Source organism: Dendrobates tinctorius, unplaced genomic scaffold, assembly GCF_039654945.1.
Source record: "Dendrobates tinctorius isolate UK_male_01 unplaced genomic scaffold, ASM3965494v1 ptg000388l, whole genome shotgun sequence".
NCBI lineage: Eukaryota > Metazoa > Chordata > Amphibia > Anura > Dendrobatidae > Dendrobates > Dendrobates tinctorius.
Genome location: NW_027362054.1, coordinates 4,118,882 through 4,141,810, shown reverse-complemented (window position 1 = coordinate 4,141,810; position 22,929 = coordinate 4,118,882). Strand labels below are relative to the sequence as shown.

The 22,929-nt window shown below is 45.5% G+C and overlaps 1 protein-coding gene across 2 annotated transcripts in view; it reads left to right on the top strand.

Moving 5' to 3' along the window:
* LMBR1L (limb development membrane protein 1 like) overlaps positions 1-21,510 on the top strand; it is a 114,615-nt gene extending 93,105 nt beyond the window's left edge. The window contains exons 16-17 of one of the 2 annotated variants that reach the window (XM_073563415.1): positions 1,023-1,184; positions 15,769-21,510. In XM_073563415.1, coding sequence (XP_073419516.1) covers positions 1,023-1,184; positions 15,769-15,824 — 218 coding nt within the window. In that variant the 3' untranslated portion in view covers positions 15,825-21,510. The remainder of the gene's footprint in view (positions 1-1,022; positions 1,185-15,768) is intronic. The other variant, XM_073563416.1, reaches the window with a different exon arrangement.
* Positions 21,511-22,929: the final 1,419 nt, after the last annotated feature.

Sequence of the window (22,929 nt, the reverse complement as noted above, 5' to 3'; positions counted from 1 at the left end):
GATTTTGGTAGACTTGATATAGGTTTTGACAAAGCATAGCTGGACTTGAATGTTTGTCCTTGTAAGAAAAGTCTTCCGAGTTGCCGCACAACCCCACAGGCCAGACGTATGAAAAATACGGGAGATTGTTGTCGCATGCAGCACACAACCGGTACTTGCCAGAAATTCCTGACGCTCCTTTGATGTTGCCTTAGGCCTATTTACAGTCTCTTGGACCAGTTGTCATCAGGTCTTTTCATCAATTTTTGAGACTGTCCAGGCCACTTGATGAGTCTTCACACTGTTCCATGGTCTATCTAATGCCTTGGAATTTATTTGGAACCTTCTTCTGACAGATAACTTTCAACAACGACATCCCTTTGCTGTGTTGTAAGCTGTTTATGGAAGATATGAGGAAAATCCTACTAGAACAGCTAAACTTTATATGGTGTTAATCGGGAACCCTGTAAATGATGGCAGATGTGCACTGACTAATATTTACCATGAGTTTATATATGATTTGTTTACTTCTCAATGGATTTATACTGCTTATTGGAGACAATGAAGGTGGAAATGATTCCTGGTGTGATTCTTTTTTTTACATGAGAAAAAAATGCATTTCTCTAGAGGTGTGTGGACTTTTTATCCAGTGTATTAGGCAGTGGTCAGTCACACACATATATATTTTTTTTCTTAGAACAGGGTAGACTCCTGTACAGATAAAGGAATTAATTCCCTGAAAAAACATTGTAGAAAGCCGAATTACATCAGTTTGATTGTGGCTTATCGCCGTATGTTTTGCGGGTCGACCTGAGATGTGTTTTATTTATGAGACCAGATGGCAAAATCAGTGGTGAAAAAAAAAAAAAAATCACAAATGGACAGCTAGCTGGAGGGAAGAGATTATAGAGGATATTGGACGCTAAGAGAACATACTCTGGCTAGACTATTCAGAGTCTGATATGTAACATTCGTCTGTCATTATTACTAGATTATTTATATGTCTTGATTTTTTTTTTTTTATTGTGCCATTTAACATTTAGGTATTACTAGATTTGACCTTCTGGGAGACTTTGGGCGTTCCAACTGGCTGGGAAATTTTTACCTGATCTTCCTGTACAACATCTTGTTTGCCAGTCTCACCACACTCTGCCTAGTAAAGAAGTTTACCTGGGCCATGCAAGCTGAGCTTATCCGTGCATTCGGTAAGAGCGCTGTTTGGAAAAGAACTGGATGTGAAATTTGTCCATTTTATAGCCATTTGAAATACTTAAAGTAACTTGGAGTAAGCATTAGGAATTCTATGGCCAATTGCATACATCGGGAAATTACTCAAAATTCTTTTTTTGTGCCTGTACCTTCCGTTTAAAAGTGTTGTTCCCATCTTTATAGATGGGAGTGTTGGGTAGGGTTGGTTTGTAAATACAAGCAATTTTGCAATTTACTGCTTATTAAAATTTTCACCCGTTGTTGAGATATTAAGTTTCCGTTTTTGTTTTATTGCCTGTTGTCCTGGAGACCGACCACTGCCACTAGACAGAGGAACATGCGCATCGCTTACAAGCTCTTTTCTATTGAGCTTGTAACTGTTGTGAAGCTGGGCAGGATTTCTGAAGCATGCTGTAACCGCTAGGTCCTGGCCAGCTTCAGTGCATCTATTACAAGTTAGACATCCGCAATGAGCATTCTCCAAGACAACAAGTTGTAAGCAAAAGAAGATCTCAAGAACGTCGTCTGCAAATTCTTATGAGAGTAAATTGCAAAAGTTATTGTTTTTCTAAGCACTATCCAACCATATCCAGCTATGAAGATGCGAATAACCCTTTAGTCAACATTGCTGCTCATTAACGTTTATATTCTGCAAGGCTATCGGGCGCCCCCGGCACGTTAACCCCTGGCACACTGCGATCAAACACGATCGCAGTGTACCGGGGGTTTAGGGAAGCATCAGCATTGAGGGGGCTCCCTCTGTGCTTCCTTGAGACCCCCGCAGCAGCGCGATGTGCAGCGTTGCTGCGGGGGACTCCTTCCCTGCAGGTCCCTGTATCCAATATGGAGGCGGGGACCTTCAGTGGCCTGCAGAGAGCCGGCTTCCTCACTGCCTGCTGAGCGCAGGCATGAGGAAGCCTGCTGCAGTGCCTGTGACAGATCACTGATCTGTCACAGCGCTCTGTGATGTCAGATCAGCAATCTGACACATGACAGTGATGTCCCCCCTGAGACAATGTAATAAAGTTTAAAAAAAAAAGTGTAAAAATAATTTATAAAAAATTGCTAAATAAATTTAAAAAAAAAAAATATTCCTAATAAATTTATTTTTTGGAAATAAAAAAAAACAAAACAATAAAAGTACACATTTAGTATCGCCGCGTCCGAAGCGAACCCCTTAAAAAAATAAAAAAAAGCAAAAAATAATGCTTTATTATCATATTGCCGAACAAAAAGTGCAATAACGCGCAATTAAAAAGGATATAAATATCCATGGTACCACTGAAAACGTCATCTTGTCCCGCAAAAAACGAGCCACCATATAGTGTCATCAGTGAAAAAATAAAAAAGTTATAGCTCGCAGAATAAAGCAATGCAAAAATAATTTTTTTATATAAAATTGTTTTCATTGCATAAGAGCGCCAAAACATAAAAAAATGACATAAATGAGGTATCGCTGTATCCGTACTGACCCGAAGAAAAAAAAGCTTTATCAATTTTACCGCACACGGAACGGTGTAAAAGAAATTCTTGAAATGCTGTTTTTTTTTTTTTTTTCATTCTGCGTCCCAAAAATCGGAATAAAAAGCGATCCAAATATGTCACGTGCCCGAAAATGGTACAAATAAAAACGTCAGCTCGTCCCGCAAAAAATAAGACCTCCCATGACTCGGTGGGTCAAAATATGGAAAAATTATAGCTCTCAAAATGTGGTGATGCAAAAACTATTTTTACAATAAAAAGCGTCTTTCAACGTGTGACAGCTGCCAAACATAAAAACCCGCTATAAATAGTAAATGAAACCCCCCTTTATCATCCCCTTAGTTAGGGAAAAATAATAAAATAAAAAAATGTATTTATTTCCATTTTCCCGTTAGGGCTAGGGCTGAGATTAGGGTTAGGGGTGTGTTGGGGTTAGGGTTGGAGTTAGAATTGGGGGGTTTCCACTGTTTGGGCACATCAGGTGCTCTCCAAAACGCAACATGGCGTTTCAATTCCAGCCAATTCTGCGTTGAAAAAGTCACACGGTGCTCCTTCACTTCCAAGCTCTGCCATGCTTCCAAACAGTGTTTTACCCCCACATATGGGGTATCAGCCTACTCAGGAAAAATTGCAAAACAACTTTTGGGGTCCAATTTCTCCTGTTCCCTTAGGAAAATAAAAAATTGGAAATTCTGGAAAAAAAAATGATATTTTTTTTTATTTTCACGCCCGGGCGTTATAAACTTCTGTGAAGCACTTGGGGGTTCAAAGTGCTCACCACACATCTAGATAAGTTCCGTGGGGGTCTAGTTTCCAAAAGAGGGTCACTTGTGGGGAGTTTCAACAGTTTAGGCACATCAGAGGCTCTCCAAACGCGACATGACACCCGCAGACCATTCCATCAAAGTCTGCATTCCAAAACGTCACTACCTCCCTTCCGAGCCCCTACGTGTGCCCATACAGTAGTTTTCTCCCACATATGAGGTATCAGCGTACTCAGGACAAATTGGACAACAACTTTTGGGGTCCAATTTCTCCTGGTATCCTTGGAAAAATAAAAAAATTGGTGACTAAAAGATCATGTTTGTGGAAAAAATTATTTCTTTATCGCCTTATTGGGGGACACAGATTACCATGGGTGTATGCTGCTGCTGCTAGGAGGCTGACACTATGCAAAACAATAAAAATTAGCTCCTCCCCGGCAGTATACATCCACCGACAGGCACCAAGCACCTCAGTTTGTGCTTAGTGTCTGTAGGAGGCGGACCGGGATCTCCCCAGATCCACAGTTAATAATCCATTTTTTCTTTTAGGGTTTAGATCGAACTTTTTAATCTTTTCTCTTTTATTTTTCAGGTTTTTCCGTCTGGAAACAGGGTATAGTTATCACCCTGATTTCCTATATCATGCGGCTGATCGAGCAGTGTGGTGTCACCCACATCGCAACTCTCAGTACCGCAGGCAGGACTTTTTCCTTATCACCTTCCGGTGATAAGGGTTATGGACAGGTGGCTGGTCCTTGCCGAATCCCCCTCCTCACCCCTTTCTTGGGACAGGGCTGAGAGGAAGACGGCGATCGCAGGAGGTTCAAGCCGTCTTCTGCAGGATGCGGGTACAGAGGACCCCCCAGCGGGCCTGCCTGTTCTCCGTGGGCCCCTGTGGTCATCCTCTTCAGGGACGTCAGGTAAGTGCCTGTACGTTCCCTCCGGCCCCGCATAAGCTTCCGTGAATGGGAGAAGTTGGACCTTGGTGATTACAGGTCCACAGTTATTTGAATCTCCCGCCCTCTCTGCCTGCCGCAAGCTCACACAGCCGCTTGCGTCTCACCCTCTCCCTGCACTAGTCAGGGAGATACTGGGGATCCCTCCACTCACCACAGCAGCGTCACAAGCAGCAGGGCCACTGTCAGTTCGGCACCGTTATGTCGGCGTTTCCTTCACAATTGCTAGGCATGGGGCTGCGGCGTCTTCCTTTCACTTTCACTTTCCCTCAGCGTGCTCCCTCCTCCCTTCCTGAGCGCGCTCTTTTCAGCGCGCCTTTACTAGCCCATCACAGGGCTCCTTTTCTTTTGATATGCCAGCCTCCCCCTTCGGCCATGCCCTCTCCGTCGCAGTTAGCCAGTCACGGCGCAGCCGCTAAGCTCCGCCCCCAGCCTCCAGCACAAGGATTTCCTGGATTTTCACTCCTTCCTGCGCTGCTTGGGGGACACTTCGGCGTTTTCTGCTGCTTGCCAGAATCTCGGTAGGCTCTGCTCTGAGGCAAAGATTAGCTCTCCTCGGCAGTTCTTCCCTAATTCCTGCGGCCATTCAGTGCAGTTTACTTATGCCCAACCCTTCAGGGGATCTCTGCTTCAGGCCCACCGCTACCTATTACGCCTGTGTGCGCTGTAAAAAGAAGTGGGCATCGGGTCGGTCGTCCCCATTCTGCCCCCCCTGCAGTCCTTCAAATATGTCTGCATCTCAGGAGCGCACAGAGTCCCGGGCTGAGGACACTCTCCCTTCCCCCCTCCCCCCGAAGTGAGACGTTGTAATGTGTCAGTCTGTATCTGACTCGACAAAAGTATCACAGTCGCTGGTCCAGGTCTTAGAACGATTACCTCAGCTATCTACAGCCACCTGTGCCCCGACCACCTCTCAGGGTGAGTCGTCCGCACCTGACCGCGACCTTCAGAGAGACAGACAGGGCAGGAGTTCTAGGAAGCGGGCTCTGTCTACTTCGTCCTCTAGCTCGCAGGGCCCTTCTGTTTCTCCCAGCTTTCCTTCTCCTTCCTCGGATGACAACCTTCAGTCAGGCGATGACTCTCAATCGGAAGCTAGTTCAGAAGGGAACAGCGTTTCTAAAACACGAGACATGGTCGATAGTCTTATTTCAGCTATCTTCCAAACACTGAAACTTAAGCAGGATGAGACTCCCCCTCAGGAATGCTCTGTTCTCCTTAAACGAGCAAGACCTCCATCTCGAACCTTTCCCAATCACAAAGATTTCGATACTACCTTATCCAAACACTGGGAGCGCCCTGAGCAACGTTTCTCAGGCCGCAAGTACTTAGACGTACTGTACCCCTTTGACGCAGACCTGCTCACAAAGTGGTCCAAGGCTCCCGAGGTGGATCCTCCAGTTTCCCGGATAGCCTCAAAAACGGTGCTTTCTCTGCCAGATGGGGCATCGCTTAAAGATCCTACTGATAGGCAGATTGAATCTCTGGCTAAGTCTATCTTTGAGGCATCCGGCGCCTCTCTGCCCTATTTTCGCATCCGCCTGGGTGGCGAAAGTCATTTCCGCTTGGGCAAAAATTCTTCGCAGGGGCATCTTAGCGTCAGCTCCTCAAGACGAGTTGGCGGATCTTGCAGGTCAGGTTAACCATGCGGGAAAATACCTTTTGGCCGCCTCCTTGGACACGGCCGACTGCGTAGCAAGGGCTAACAGCAACCTAGTAGCTGTACGCCGAGTCCTCTGGCTAAAGTCATGGAATGCAGACACTACTTCAAAAAAGTTGCTTACCAATCTGCCATTCCATGGCTCTAGACTCTTTGGAGCCAAGCTGGATCAGATAATTTCCGATGCCACTGGTGGAAAAAGCACTTCGCTTCCCCAGTCTCGACCGAAACGTTTTTTCAACAGAAAGGGTTTTTGACCATTCAGGCCCTTTCGTCCCTTCTCTGCCACGGAGAGATCTGCTCAACAAGATCGGCCACCCTCCACCAGGGAGCGGGATCAGAGGAAACCTTCCTACAAACCCGCTCCTCGCTGGAGATCTAGAGGACAATACTCCAGATCTTCAGGCGCCAATTCCGGCAGATTTTCTTCTAAGTGACGGGTCACCCCCACCTGGAATTTCTTCCAGGGTGGGAGGCAGACTTTCCTTTTTTGTGGATGCTTGGCTGTCCGTTGTCGACGACGCTTAGGTCAGAGAAATCGTCGCATCCGGATACAAGATCGAATTTGCTTCCCCCCCCCCCCCCCCGAACAGACGTTTTTTTCCGGTCTCGGCCTCCGCGACAGCGGTCCCAGACTCCGGGTTTTCTGCAGGCCATTTCCTCCCTTCTTTCCGCCGGAGTCATTGTTCCCGTTCCCTCAAACGAACAGTTTTCCGGGTTCTACTCCAATCTCTTTGTAGTTCCGAAGAAAAACTGCTCCCTTCGTCCAATTCTGGACCTCAAATTGCTCAATCGCCACGTGAAGATTCTTCATTTCAAAATGGAGTCTCTTCGGTCGGTGATTGCTTCAATTGAACCCGGGGAATTCCTCTGCTCGGTGAACATTCGGGATGCCTGTGTGCAACATCAGAAGTATCTTCGATTTGCGATTCAGGGAGACCACTTTCAGTTCACGGCTCTTCCTTTCGGCCTAGCTTCAGCGCCCCGTGTTTTCACGAAGGTGATGGCGACCGTCATGGCCATCCTTCGCTCCAGAGGGATCCTCATCATCCCTTATCTGGACAATCTTTTGATCAAGGGTTTGTCTCGCCAGGACTGTCTCCAGAGTCTTCAGATAACCCTGGACACTCTCGGCCGCCTCGGTTGGCTAGTCAACAAGGAGAAGTCCATTCTGACCCCCAACCAGTGTCTGACCTTTCTGGGCATGGAATTCGACACGAATCTAGCCCATGTTTTTCTTCCAGGGGAAAAATGTGCGACTCTTTCCAAGGGCATCAGAACTCTCAAGAGGCCTACTCCCATTCCCATTCGGTCCTGCATGAAGGTCCTGGGGAAGATGGTGGCTTCCATGGAAGCAGTACCCTTTGCGCAGTTTCATCTTCGCCCCCTCCAGCTGTCTCTGCTTTCAGCCTGGGACAAGACCACGATGTTCTTGGACCGTCCTATTCTGCTCCCTCTCAGAGTGAGGCAATCTCTCACTTGGTGGCTACGGCCAGCGTCAGTTCTCCAAGGGAGGTCCTTCCTTCCGCCTCAGTGGCAAATCATCACCACCGATGCGAGCCTTCTAGGATGGGGAGCCATGTTCCATCAGAAAGCGGCCCAAGGACGCTGGAATCCACAGGAGTCTCTCCTCCCAATCAATCTTCTGGAGATCAGAGCAATCTTCCTGGCCCTTCTTCACTGGCAGCCTCTCCTCTCCGGCAAGCCGGTCCGTATTCAGTCGGACAACGCCACGGCCGTGGCGTACATAAACCATCAGGGGGGCACGCGCAGCAAGCAAGTAATGTCAGAAGTGGCCAAGATATTCCGCTGGGCAGAACGTTACGTTCCGGCAATCTCCGCCGTCCATATTCCAGGGGTGGAAAATTGGGCAGCCGACTTTCTGAGTCGCCAGGGCCTAGCGTCCGGCGAATGGTCGCTGCACCCCACAGTCTTCAATCAGATATGCCACCGTTGGGGCACCCCAGATGTCGACCTCATGGCATCTCGGATGAACCACAAGGTGCCGCAGTTCGTAGCCAGGTCCAGGGACCCTCTAGCCGTCGCATGCGACGCGCTGGTGACTCCGTGGTCCCAGTTTCAACTTCCTTATCTGTTCCCGTCTCGGGCCTTCATCCCACGAGTGGTCAAAAAGATAAAATCGGAAGGCGTACCAGTGATTCTAGTCGCTCCAGATTGGCCAAGACGGCCTTGGTACGCGGAACTGGTCAACATGCTCGCTGACGTCCCCTGGAGGCTTCCAGACCATCCAGACCTTCTCTCGCAAGGCCCCCTTTACCACGAGAATTCTCAGTCTCTGAGTTTGACGGCATGGCCGTTGAGACCGCAATCCTGAAGGAATCAGGTCTGTCCAGTCAGGTTATTCAAACTATGATCAGAGCCAGGAAACCAGCCTCTTCCCGCATTTACCATAAGTACTGGAAGGCTTTTTTCCGTTGGTGCGATGATAAAAAAGTCTTCCCAATGTCCTTTTCTATCCCATCTATCCTTGGGTTTCTTCAGTCTGGTTTAGAAGCGGGTCTGTCCCTCAGTACGCTCAAGGGCCAGGTTTCCGCTCTCTCTATCCTCTTCCAAAGAGAGATAGGTTTTGACCTGTGGTAGAGAAGCTTTCTCCAAGGGGTCTCCCATGTGGCTCCTCCTCATCATTCGCCAATAGACCCGTGGAATCTCAACCTCGTTCTTAGCGCTCTCCAGAAGGCGCCGTTCGAGCCTCTCCAGGACATTCCTTTGTCCCTTCTCTCGTGGAAGGTCACCTTTTTGATCGCTATTACATCCATCAGAAGAGTTTCTGAATTGGCGGCCTTGTCATGTCGTTCCCCTTACCTGATTCTCCATCAGGGCAAAGCCGTCCTCAGGCCCGTTCCTTCTTTTCTTCCAAAGGTGGTTTCCTCTTAACATATCAATGAGGATATCGTTCTTCCTTCTTTTTGTCCGGCTCCCTCTCATCCGCTTGAGAAGTCTCTCCACAAACTGGACGTAGTTAGAGCACTGCGTGTCTATCTCGTCAGGACATCCTCCTTTCGTCTGTCCGATTCCTTGCTGGTCATCTCTGAAGGTCGCCAGAAGGGCCTTCCGGCTTCCAAATCCACGATCGCTCGCTGGATTCGTTCTACCATTCTGGAAGCGTATCGTCTTCAGGAAAAACGACCCCCTCCGGGAGTAAGAGCTCATTCCACCCGGGCTGTGGCGGCTTCGTGGGCTGTTCGTCACCAGGCTTCGGCCATGCAAAGGCCGCAACCTGGTCGTCTTTGCACACCTTTACGAGGTTCTACAGGGTTCATATCCAGGCCTCGTCTGATGCTGTTGTTGGTAGGAAGGTTCTGCAGGCGGCGGTGGCTCACCGGCCGACCTAAGCCTTTCCGTTACTTTCATTCCTTATTGTTGTTCCCACCCTTGGGACTGCTTTGGAACGTCCCATGGTAATCTGTGTCCCCCAATAAGGCGATAAAGAAAGATGGATTTTTGGTTCTTACCGTAAAATCTTTTTCTTGGAGCCTTCATTGGGGGACACAGCACCCTCCCTGTTTAAGTTGTACCGTGTTGGGTCTTAGAGTCCCTTGTTGGGTTGGTACATATGTTTAGAGTTTTCTCTTTGCTTCTCCTACTGCTTTTTCACCAACTGAGGTGCTTGGTGCCTGTCGGTGGGTGTATACTGCCGGGGAGGAGCTAATTTTTATTGTTTTGCATAGTGTCAGCCTCCTAGCAGCAGCAGCATACACCCATGGTAATCTGTGTCCCCCAATGAAGGCTCCAAGAAAGAGATTTCACGGTAAGAACCAAAAATCCATCTTTTTTTATGTTCACGCCCCGGCGTTATAAACTTCTGTGAAGCACTGGGGGGGGGGGGTTCAAAGTGCTCATCACACATCTAGATAAGTTCCTTGGGGGGTCTAGTTTCCAAAATGGTGTCATTTGTGGGGGGTTTCCACTGTTTAGGCTCATCAGGGGCTTTCCGAACGCGGCGTGGCGTCATTTCCCAATTCCAGCCAAAAAAGTCAAATGGAGCTGCTTCCCTTCCAAGCTCTGCCATGCGCTCAAATAGTGGTTTACCCCCATATGTGGGGTATCAGCGTACTCTGGACAAATTGCACAATGACTTTTGGGGTCCTGTTACTCTTGGAAAAATAAAAATTGAGGGTGAAAAGATCATTTTTGTGGAAAAAATGATTTTTTTAATTGTACGGCTTTACGTTATAAACATCTGTGAAGCCCTTGGGGGTTCAAAGTTTTCACCACACATCTAGATAAGTTCCTTGGAGGGGTCTATTTTCCAAAATGGTGTCATTTGAGGGGGGGGGGGGTTTCCACTGTTTAGGCACATCAGGGGCTCTCCAAACGTGACATGGCATCCAATCTGAATTCCAGCCAATTTTGCATTGAAAAAGTCAAACGGCGCACCTTCTCTTCTGTGCTCTGCCATGTGCCGAAACAGTGGTTCCCTCCTACATATCAGGTATCAGCGTACTCAGGACAAATTGCACAATAACTTTGGCAATCCAATTTCTCCTGTTACCCTTGGTAAAATAAGAAAAATTGGACCTGAAGTAATTTTCTCCTTCGTCTCATTGGGGGACGCAGGTACTGTGGGTGTATGCTACCGCCATCTGGAGGCTGACACTAAGTAAGCAACACAAGGTTAGCTCTTCCTCCGCTGTATACACCCTCGCCCCGATTGCGGGCGGGAACCAGTTTTATGCTTAGTGTCCTTTGGAGGCACACATGTCTGGTTTTCTCCAGACTTCTTTTTTCTATGAAGATAAGACAGGGGCGACGGACCCTATTGAAAGGGTCCGATCTCCCCAAACCAACAACTGGCGAGCACGTGTGAGTATCGCCTCCACGTAGCCTTTCCTGCACCATGGGACATATCTGGGCCATTTTCCCCAGACTTTTTTTTTTCTCTCCTCTCTTTTGCTACGAAGGTAAGACAGGGGCAACGGATCCTATTGAAAAGGTCCGATTTCCCCAAACCATCAACGGGCGAGCACGTGCGAGTATCCCTCCACATATCCTCTCCCGCGACGTGGGACATGAGGCCGGACATAGCCCTGACCACCCCTAGGTATGGAAGCCATGGGCCGTACAGAGGCACAAGACAGTCCGAGCGGCCCCCACTGCTCCACCAATGCTAGACGGCGGTGCTGCAAGGCGGTTGGACGGTCCCTCTCCTCAGCCCTGGAAGGAGGACGGAGCTAGGGTGCCTGCACCGTCCTGGATATCACCCTCCTTCCCTCTACCTGATCGGAGAAGTCGTCAGCGTCCAGTGGGCATGGATGGGATGGCCTGGGAGGGCCCTGCGGTAGCGCTCAGGTCAGCATGACTGAAAGGGGTTCCAGCGTAGGCCCCCTCCCCTTCCCCCCTGGCGGCGTGACGGACGCCGTGCCTGATGCCGGGTCCCGATGCCGGCTCCGTCCTTGGTATGCGGCGGCCTGCCCGCCCGCCGCCACCCCTTCACACTAAAAATCCAGCCCGCGGCTTCGGCCGGTGGTAGGCCGCTGCCGGAAGTCCCGCCCTCCCTGCGCGACGTCACTTCTGGCAGCCCGCCCTCCGGAGCCTGGGCGGGCGCCGGATAAATTGAGCCCCCGGCTTCGTGTCAGGGTAGGCCGCAACCGGGAAAGGACGGTCGGCCCACCCACAGCAGGAGTGCGCACATCGGAGAGGAGAAACAGCACGTGTGGTGGACACAGGACCGGGAAAGTGCGGTCCCGACGGCGAGAGGCAACGCTACGGACAATCGAGGAGTGCTCTCTCCCCCCCCCCCCCCCCCAAACACACACACACTACAGTGGTATCAGAGATCTCGAGTCAGATCGCTATGGCTGGTGACTACTTAATCAACGCTACCTTGGATGCGGCCAATTGTGCGGCACTTGCGGCCACGAACGTGGTAGCCATTAGGAGAGCTCTATGGTTAAGGACATGGCGGGCCGATTCAATTTCCAAGAAGTCCTTGACTTCCCTGCCTTATAAGGGTGGCCGCCTGTTCGGGGAAAAGTTAGACCAACTCATCTCCGATGCTACAGGAGGAAAAAGCAGCTTCCTCCCGCAACAGACCAAAAAGTGGATACAAAGTATCCTGAACGCACCACTCAGAGAGATATATCATAAATAAAAAATAACTTTTATTAAGTAAATTCATATCATAGATAAATAGACAAGCAAAATACAAGTAAGAGGAAGGAATATGTACCCAAGTGAAATACACACAAATACAGGAATAAAGGAATGGATACAGGTAATGGTAAAGTGCAAAAATATATCAGCATGTAAGCATATATCCACCTAGACCCATAGTGGTCTGTAAAGTGCCATATAGAGGAAAAAATCCCCATGCTGGTAATCACATATAACATGAGCACATATCCATTTAATCGCCTGTTCACAGAATTCCTGGAGTCCCGACGTACATTTCGCCTTTTTAGCTTTTTCAAGGAAATTGTGTGTGTAAACCCCCGAGTCTCAGGTGCAGCCGCTTTCAGCACTCAATTGTGGCGTGCATGGAGGAAAACCCCCCTGATGACGTCATATCCGCACGCCACAAATGATAGAGGCCGTTGGCAAGAAGCAGGAGACTCAGGTGTGGTACACGTGCGCGTTGCCATCCTTTTGTAGCCCGATCACCATACTTTCAGAGCCTATATCTGAAGAAGCAAAACCTTTTACTTGCCGCACCTGCAGCACATATTAAATGCAGGAATCTGGGAAAGTACCACTGCAGTGTAGAAAGGTCCCTATAAATAACGCCATGTGCAAAAGATAACATTAGAAATCGCCCAAAAGGTGAAGCACAGCCATAAAGAGCACACTCCATAACAGGTTATTAGTGAAACATTAACCTTTTCAGAAAATTCGCAGGTTGTACGACAAAGGATTCAAGCATTATAATAAAACACCATCATTTAGAGCATATAATATCATTGCAAATTCATATGACAATATTTCCAACATGCAGAGTCTCATAGCACAATTGTTCTCTATATAGTATGAATAACAATAAAATAAAAAAAATGGATGTCTAAAACAATCCAATTGCATGCTTGTTATAATGATCATTCGGGAGTGAACCTCAGCGTTGTTGGAAAGGATCCTTTTCACAATGTAGCTCAGCATCAAACACACATGTTTAACAATCCTGGGTGAAACCATAGTTCAGACTATATCTGAAAGTTCAAAACCCTTTACGTGCCACGCCTGCAGCACATATTAGATGAAAAAATCTGGAAAAATACCGCTGCAGTGTGAAAAGGGCCCTATAAATAGCACCATATGCAAAAGATATCATTGGGAATCGCCCAAAAGATGAAACACAGTAATAAAGAGCACACTCCATAACAGGTTATTAGTGAAACATTAACCTTTTCAGAAAATTCGCAGGTTGTGCGACAAAGGATTCAAGCATTATAATAAAACGCCATCATTTAGAGCATATAATATCATTGCAAATTCATATAACAGTGATTCCAACATGCAGAGTCTCATAACATAATTGTTCTCTATATAAATATGAATAGCAATGAGATCAAAGGTGCAATGACCATAAGATCACTAGTACATTAGCCAAAAGATATCAGAGCAGTCCAATTGTGTAATTGTTGTGATGATCATTTAAGGGTGAACCTCAGCATTGTTGGAGAGTCCTTTTCACAATGTAGCTCAGCATCAGATATGGCCAAACATGTTTGGCAATCCTGGGTAAGTATGTAAAACCATAACTCAGACAAGAAAGATGCAAAAAATCACTAAAATATAAAAATAACAAAGAAAACAAGTTAAAAACAAGACATAACAAAAAAAGTTTAAAATCAGCAGAGTTACAATAACGGAGCAAAACTAAGTGTTTCATTCAATCCCATGGGAGTCATAGTGCCCAACTCAAAAATCCATCTTGTCTCTGTTTGGGCCAAGAGTTTTTTCATGTTTCCACCCCTTATACCTCCATGGATCCGGTCAATTCCCCTGACCTTAAGGCCACTTGGATCTGAGTCATGATGCACCCTAAAGTGTCTGGGCAGAGTTTTTAACAGAGAGAGGTCTTCTACCTCTTTCGCTGCCACAATATCTCTTGCGTGCTCTCTCACTCTAACTCGTAGCTCCCTGGAAGTCAAACCAATATATATTTTAGAGCAAGGGCACTGTGCAAAATAAATTACAAAAGAAGTTGTACACGAGATATAGTGAGAGATTGTGTATTCCCAGGTACCGTTGGCGGTTGTAAAGGTTTTTGTCCTAATAATATTATGTAAATTACACGACAGACAATTCCCACAGGGAAAACAACCCCATCTCTGTTTCTTAATTCGTTTTTTGGGGTACAACATAATCACTCCTGACCAAGTGGTCCTTGAGATTTCTACTTCTCCTGGCTGTAATAAGGGGTCTTTCCGAGATTTCTTTATTCAATATTGAATCAGTTTGAAGAACCGGCCAGTGTTTGGTGAGAATTTTTCGCATAATGTCCCACTGGCAGTTGAACGTAGTGATAAACCTAGTGTGAGTATCACAGTCCTCCTTTGGAGCAACAGAGTTATAGAATAATTTTTGTCGTGGGGTATATTTGGCTCGATGGTACCCATGTTTGATATTTCTCTGGCTGTACCCCCTTGCCCGAAAACGTTCCCTTAAATCTTTTGCCTGCTGTTCAAATTTATCTGCCGTAGAGCAAGTACGTTTGGCCCTTAAAAAATTGGCCAATGGGGATGGCCTTTATAGTTGAGTGAGTATGTCCAGAGGAGGAGTGAAGAAAAGAATTAACTGAGGTCTCCTTTCGGTGGATGTCAGTATGGACGGACCCTGAGGTATCAACTGACAAGTCGATATCTAGATAATCAATTCTACGTTCATGCCATCTATAAGTCAATTTGATGTTATATGGATTATTTAAATTTGACATGAACCTATCCAGCTCAGAGACCGGGCCCTGCCAGATAATCAAGAGGTCATCGATGTAACGAAACCAGCATTGCACATGGTCAGCGGTGCATGCCCCCTCCTCACGGAAAACCTCCCTCTCCCAGAAACCGAGAAAGAGATTTGCATAGGCGGGCGCACACGCCGCACCCATGGCAGTGCCACGCCTCTGCAGGTAATACCGGTCTCTGAACGTAATAAAATTGTGATGTAAAACGAACTGTAAAAGTTCCAAAATTAAATCAGCAAGGGGTCTGTCCATATTGCTCATCACTAAAAAGAAACGCACAGCCTGCGCGTGCAAACCACGCCAACAGTTCAAATGTAACGTTATTGCAATCAGCCCTTCATCTGATGTGTATAAGGATTTCCTGACTTGTCCACAGCAGCACTGTCAGAGTACAGGAGGACAGCATATGCCCTATTATTTGTTCTTATGGGAGATAATCCTCCAGAGGTCTCTACAAGCACGTTCGTTTCTACGACAGACCTTGCATTTTATGCAGTGAAGTCCCCGGTGTTTGTGTGACTTCAGTGATTGACAGCCTTCCCTGCATGACTGTTCATGCAGTTATAGCTCAGCCACTGAATGGGACCGCCCACTGGACTGGACTGGACCACATGTGCAACGTGCCTGATTAACATACCTATTTCATAAAAAGAGAGACAGACCTAAAGACCCTTTGTAAACAGCAGCCATTTAATTAACATATGCAAACCTTTAGGAAAAATACCTGACTTATTTATATATACTATAGAGAGTTGCTCTACTGTATACTCTGTTGTCTGATTCCCTTATTTGTTCTCCTTCTAGGACTGGACAGATTATCTCTGCCTGTGAACAGAATTCGCAGTCAAGGAAAGGCTTGATTTACCTCCAAGGAATTGTCTTACAGTGTGACGAGCACCTGGTATCCAGGTCCTTGCCTCCATGGATGGTCAGACAGTCTAGCGTTGATGGACGACGGCTCGTGAATGGACTTCATGGGACAGGAGCAATGGATTTATCAGGAGGAAATTGTTGGCAGTTTCTTGCCAGCTACTGATCAGGATAAAGAACTAATGTTCCACAGTAATCTGAGCCAGTTCTTGCAGGGGTGAAGTTTCCCCCTTTACGTTGCTTGAATATGATTTCTGCTGCTAAAGAGTAGGAAAGGAGTAGAGAGAGACATTGTGTTGGATTTCCTTTTTTTTCTTTTTTTATTATTGAGAGATCTAGTTTTCTTATCAGGGTATGTGCATTGATGGGATACATGTAACCCCAGCATTACACCATGGGCCGCCTTTTGTTTGGTTGTAGTAAGAGACTTGGAAGGTTTATTCTGTAAGATCGCTGGAACGTTTTGCACATTAGTGAGATCATCTCCGATGGAGGAAACTGCCGGAAGTCTCCTTCGCTCTACTTGTGCTTGTTTACATGGACACCACTCCTGCCCGTAAGGGTCTTGTTGCCATCTCATCATGTGCTGGTGCCACTCACTAATAAGAGTTCACCAGCTTTTTACGAAGCCCATAAACAGAGAAACTCCTGTCCCTCATGTGAAGAGGGATCGACTCCTTTATTGTCGTCTTTGTCTTTTCTACTCATTTCATTGAGATTTTTGTTTGTCCCTGGGTCGTGTCCGTTCTGAATGTGTGTAATATGCCAGGGCGCTCGTCTCTTCTGTCTCTAGCTGTGTTAGTGTGAACCTGTGAGTATTTCCCATGCTGCGTCCTTCTCTATTTATTAGCTCCGCAATCCCTCTCTTAAGATGTTCAAGACTTGCTGTATCTTCTGCCTATGCTCCACATTTGTTAAGGAGGAGCTTATTAAATACTTGCTGCACAGTAACTATCCTAAAGAACCTAATCGCTGCCTTCCACCTCTTACCCTCGTAGACACTTAGATGGGTTGTCCGGTGTCAAAAGACAAGACCGCTGAATCGTGACTGTGTGCCCACACACTGCCAAGATTTCCTTCTAAATCAAATAATAAAGCTGGAGAGACAGTGCGAATACAGTCTCGCCTGATAATTAATGATGAGCGAACGTGTTCTGATAAGGTGTTATCTGAGCATGCTCGGGTGCTAATCTAGTGACTTTGGCGTGCTCGAATAATATGTTCAAGTCCCCGCGGCTGCATGTCTCGATGTTTTTCACCTGCTGCAACACATGCAGGGATTGCCTGTTTGTTCAGCATGTAAAGGCTGCAGACGGACCACCAATAAAATGCCACTCTGAAAATAAGGAATTTCAGTGGTTCAGAGTCTGCGCCGCCCAACGTTCAAAGGTGTAGTCACTAGGTTAAAGCATGAATGCGTTTTTTTTTTTTTTTTTTGTCAGCGCGTTTCAAGGTTTCCAAACCTCTTTATCAGGACCAAACCCCAATGATAGCAACTCTTCATTGACCCAAAAAACACATTCATGCTATAACATTGTGTGACTACACCTTTGGATCTTGGGCAGTGTGGACTCTGAACCACAATATTCCTCATTTTCTGCATAAGATTTCCTTCTCACGTGGGATCGGGTGGACACGTGACCTCATGTATGTGGTTTGCATAGTTGCAGACACGTACTGACTGCTCTTACCCGGCGTTTCTCAATAGAAGAGAATTGAGAACAGCACCAAGGACATGGTCACGTGACTGCCCCTCGCACTGGGCATACGGGGGGCGTCGTGACAGTATGCGATCGCACACTGTCACAATACATCGGTGTGCAGTCACAAAGTGACTGCAGACTTCACTACTTAGACCGGACAGCCCTTTAATCGCCCTACAGAAGGTCCTATGTCCACTTTCTATAGCTGGGGTCGCAGTCCATCTGTGACTGTAGTTCCCACTCTGTACCCATCACTTGTCTCCATATTTGTGAACAGGGGCAAGGTGCCACAATAGAGGTACAGTTCTTTTATGGGCTCTAGTAAATCCGCTGTTCTCATTTTATTGCATTAGTTTTAGTCTGTCTTTTCAGGTCAGATTCTGAGTTTACGATATATGAATGTTTACTGGAAAAACAAAGCTTAAATAAAAATTGCCTTATGCATAAACATAAGCGTTAGGGCGATAGTAGACATATAAACTACAAGCCACTATGAGATGAGACTTCTATGTAGACAATGTTAGAAGGCAACTTTTTATTCGCAAACAATGTAGTATTTTTTTCTTATTGCATCTAGCATTTTTTCAAGCAGAATGTTTGGTAAAAGTGAAAAGTAATACTTAAAGGGAATCTGGCAGCTGATACATGATGGCCGATCTACGAGCAGCACGTCTCAGATACTGTTTGTATGATTTCGGCCATATATATATTTAATTCTGACACGCTGCGGTGTCCCATAAAAAAAAAACCTAGTTTAAAAACCACCGGGAACCCATCCGCAAAGGATACTAGTCGGACAGGCGGGTTCACAGCAGTGTTCTACCTGCCTGCTGCCCTGGAGTGGCAGATCACTCGCTATACACGCACACAAGGAGAGAACTGTCACTACAAGGCAGTGGATGGGGAGAAGCCTTTGGGGACCCGCCTGTCCAATTAGTATCCTATACGGATTGGTCACAGTCAGACCAATTTTAAACCATTTTTCCCCATGGATTGTGCAATATTTATCAGCCGTCAGGTTCCCTTTCAACTAATCCCTATAAAAAATAAAAAAAATTCCATCAGACCATTGCACATATTCCACCACAAGGTGGCAGAAGACTGGATGAGTTTAATATTTTACTTTTTAATATTATTTCTTTCAAGCCACTGAGTCTTTTCTTTTGCGGCAAAGCTGTTTACCATGCTAATCAATACTTTTATTTTTTTCAAATACAACTTTATTAAGCAATTTATTTCCTCTTCGCAGATGGGACGATAAATATCTAGGAGGAATAACAGGAACAAGATTATCTCTCAACGAATACAAAACCATCTGTAGAGCGGAGGGGAAGTGGTTTTACCTGCTGAGGAGGAGTGTGATTCCTCTACCAGCTGCTCCCACTCACTAGTGCGGGTATACCCACTAGCTTCCCTTTAGCAGGGCCTCTTTTACATGTCCTGAAATGGACAGCTCTGTCTGGTGACATTTTCCATCGCTATAGTCCTTTATACCATGTTATGTTTGGTAAGCGGCATCTATGGGACTCCTGCTTCAGGAGGGTTACACACGGCAGATCATTGCAGAATAGTTTGCCTTTGCTCCGTCCGTCACAATGGGACGCACGGAAATTGTGCTGCAGACAAAAGCAAAATACAAAACAGATTACATCCCCTGTATGTAACTTACTGCTCTCTATCCATCACAAAATCCATTTATTTCTTGCTTATTTTTTTAATTGTTAAAGAGTAACTAAACCATCATATTGTCCAGCATGGAAAGGTATGAAACTTTGAAAATCACTTTATTTTATTTTATTGATCTGTCTTTTTTTTTTTTTTTTTCTTGTAAAAAGAAAAATGTTGCATATAACTGGCTTCCTAACCCCTGCATTTCCCCTGTCTATTTTCCTGTGTTTCAGCTGTGTTATCAGAACGTACTCCTTTGGAGTACAGATGATGGCAGTGAAAGGGTCAGGACCTTTTGACCTCTTCTTGTGCTCATCACCACCAATCTTCCACCGCAGGTTTACATCCAGAGTTAGTGAGGCACGTGCTGAGCTGACTTTCACTTCCATCATCTGTACTCCAAATGTGTACTTTTCTGATATCAACGCCGCTAAAAGGCAGAGAGATCAGGGAAAAGCAGGAGTGGAAAAAAAGATTCCCCTTAATAAAGTGTTTGCAAAGTTTTTAGTGTGTTTCCATGCTGCACAAAAGTATATAAAAAATGAAGTTACTCCTTAACAGATCAGGATGTGTTTACAGGGGTTGTCCACTACTAGACAACCCTTTCTCAATAATTTTACGTCCACAATTACAATAAAAACAGTTGATCGTCCCCTTCTACGATGTTGCTGTTCCAGAGATGTCTGCTCCACTATACCCAGCAGGCGACGTGACAGTGCTGTGTCCACTGCAGTCAATGAGCAGGTGCTTTTTTTGCCGCAGCTCATCAATATACCATCAGGGCGGACGGCCGCATCAACAAAGTAATAAACGCTGCAGCCCATCAGCGGCTGCTCGTTGGCTACAATGGCCGCATGACGCAACAATATCACATCACCTGACCAAAATAGCGGTGTGCACAATGCTGGAATGGCGATGCTAGCTGAGGCGAGAGGCAATTATTTTAATTGGGATCCTGAATTGATAAGGGGTTGTCCAACAGTGGTCAGTACTATTTAACATTGGAAATATATAATATATATGATATTGCTTGCATCCAAGCAGGAATGTAAGATTACTTACCGCCCTCTAGTGGAGGTTTTAGCCAACTGCAATCTGTTGCGTAAACTACAAAATTCGCTCGAAGATCCAGTCACTACTGTGATAAATCCCTATTTTTGTGCAAAAAGTTACTAAATGCTCCAAGTGTTAGTGTCAGAAATGTTATCCCTTACCAAAAGCGTCCTATAATTCCATATTCCAGCCAATCATATGTGATCTCCTACCACTCTACGCATTTTTCCTGGCCTATCTTCTGTCCATGTAATGTTTTCCTGCCACCAGTGCTCTGTGTATTCCTCCCTTCTGCCTGGCATACACTGCCGGGCTGTGTATTCACCTTTGGAAATAAGATTCGTTAAACAATTAAATTAGATTTATTTTTTTTTAATTTTTTAGTTATGCAGAATGGTTATTTTTAATAGAAAGAATCTAAAGCCAGAAAGGATGAATTTGACATTGGTATTACCATTCTCTGAAAGATCTTCCATGACAAGTCTGTTAGGTCTGGATGATATAAGGTAGCGATGAATGTGGATTTATATTCCTGTACGGTGAAATGTGAAGAATGTTTGCTTGTAAATTGCTGTATGAGAAATGACTCCTCTGACTTTGGCTATATCCAGATTTAGATCCTTTATGCAGCAAATTCTGATTTGCTCCTCAGAGTATCAATGTCTGCCTATGGGATATTTAAATGGGTGAATCGGCCGTCTGGATATATCCAAAGCTCTGGCCGCAGACGATCCGGCTCTTGGGGTCTGTCCTTTGTAAGCTGCAGTGTATTTATTGCATAGTCCCAGACCGTAATGGGTTTCCGTTAGCTAGCACTTCCTTCTGCTGTGCACCTATGCTATACTATTGGGTTCCCAAAATAAGGCACAGGTTAAGATCCAAACCTGAATGTTGCAGTCACGTTACTCTACTTCATATCCAGGTTTAGAGATTTCCTACCGATACCCAGTCCTTGCAGTGGAGGGTGCACGGCCAGAAGCGAAGTCATTGAGGATTCCCTTTATGATGCAATAAATTGCATTAAATACAACTGAAGTGCAAAACCTGTTAACACCGATACAATTGTTATACAGAGACGTGATGTGAAAAGCATGCTGGGATTTGTAGTCACCAGGAGCTAAACATGCTGCACGGAAAATGCCTAAGGTAGAGAATACTGCAAATAGTATGGGTGTGTATTCATTCATGTATATTTTTGTTTTGGTAAAAGCATAAAACACTATTTTCAACCAATTAAATCACCTGTTTTGTACATGGCGGTGTTGCTCATTTTTTTAATGTCTCAAGTATCAAAAAAAGGTGGTCAATGGAATGTACAGTACTGGGCAAACTTTTTTTGGCAAGTGTGGGAATAAAAAAATGTTGCCAAAGTAAGAATGCTTTAACAAAAAAAAGTTTTTGAACAGTGTTTTAAAAAGAAAAATTGACAAAATGCAAATAGTGAACAAAAGCGAAATCTAATTCCAGTAAGTATTTGGTGGGACCGCCCTTCGCTATCAGAACAGCATCACTTCTCATACATTTGCACAAAGTTTTCAAACAAACTCAACAGGGAGGTTGTTCCAAACATCTCGGAGAACTTAACCACAGATCTGTGGCTGTCGGCGTGTGCAAATCCTTCCTTTCTTCCTATCATCTCAGTCAGACTTGATGATGAGATCTCGGCTCTGTGGGGCTTATGATCACTTCCATTACTTCTTGTTCTTGCATTGAAGATAGTTGGTAATGACATTGGCTGTATGTTTAGGGTCGTCATGCTGCAGAATAACATTGGAGCTAATCAGACGCCTCCCTGGTGATATTGCACTACGGATAAATATTGATTTAGGTTTCTCTTGTCTGACCATAAGAGGATTGTTGCTTTTGATAACGTTTTCCAGTAAGTCTAATATATATTATGCCCCAGCTGCTGCCAAGCCTCTTACTTAGGGCTCATACTCACTTGCGAGAGACTCGCATTATTTTCGTGTGAGTCTCTCGCATGAAAACCTGGCACTGCCGCCGGCACTGGGACCGGAGCTTGCGGCTGCATGGAAATACACGTAGCCACACGCTCCGGTCCGAGTGCTGGCGGCAGTGCCAGGTTTTCATGAGCCTGTATCATACCAGTCTGTCATTATGAGCCGATGATCTGAAGTTTGTGCTAAACAATCTTAACAACTGAGCCCCTTAATGAGAGCAGTTTTGGCCTCGCCAAGACAAATGGCCTCTGTGTGCTGCTGTATGTACAGTGCTATGCTCACCTGCCGCATGTGGCTGCAGTCCAATAGGTTTAAGGCACAATCAATTTTCTGTTTTAAACTTCTTTTTATTAATTTTAAAGAAGAAGAAATTACATTGCATGCGACAAGTAAGATTCATTTCCATCAGATTCATAATTAATATGACCAATCTGACTGAACAATTATCAGCATTTTTCTAATTACTGCTTATTACAATTTGCTATTGATAGATCAAGTAGTTGCAATGCTTCAGAACCTTCTGTGAATAAGTCCAATACAAGTTCATTGACATAAATTTCGAATAAATATGTCTAGCTGTCGCATTAAAATATGAACTTTTAACTAAATAGACAGGAAGGGATAGTACAAAATCTAGAAAGGAAAAGAGTTTGGGGGTAGGGTAGGGTGGGGAGTAATGTCCAGTCAGCCGCAAATTTACTTTATTTGCT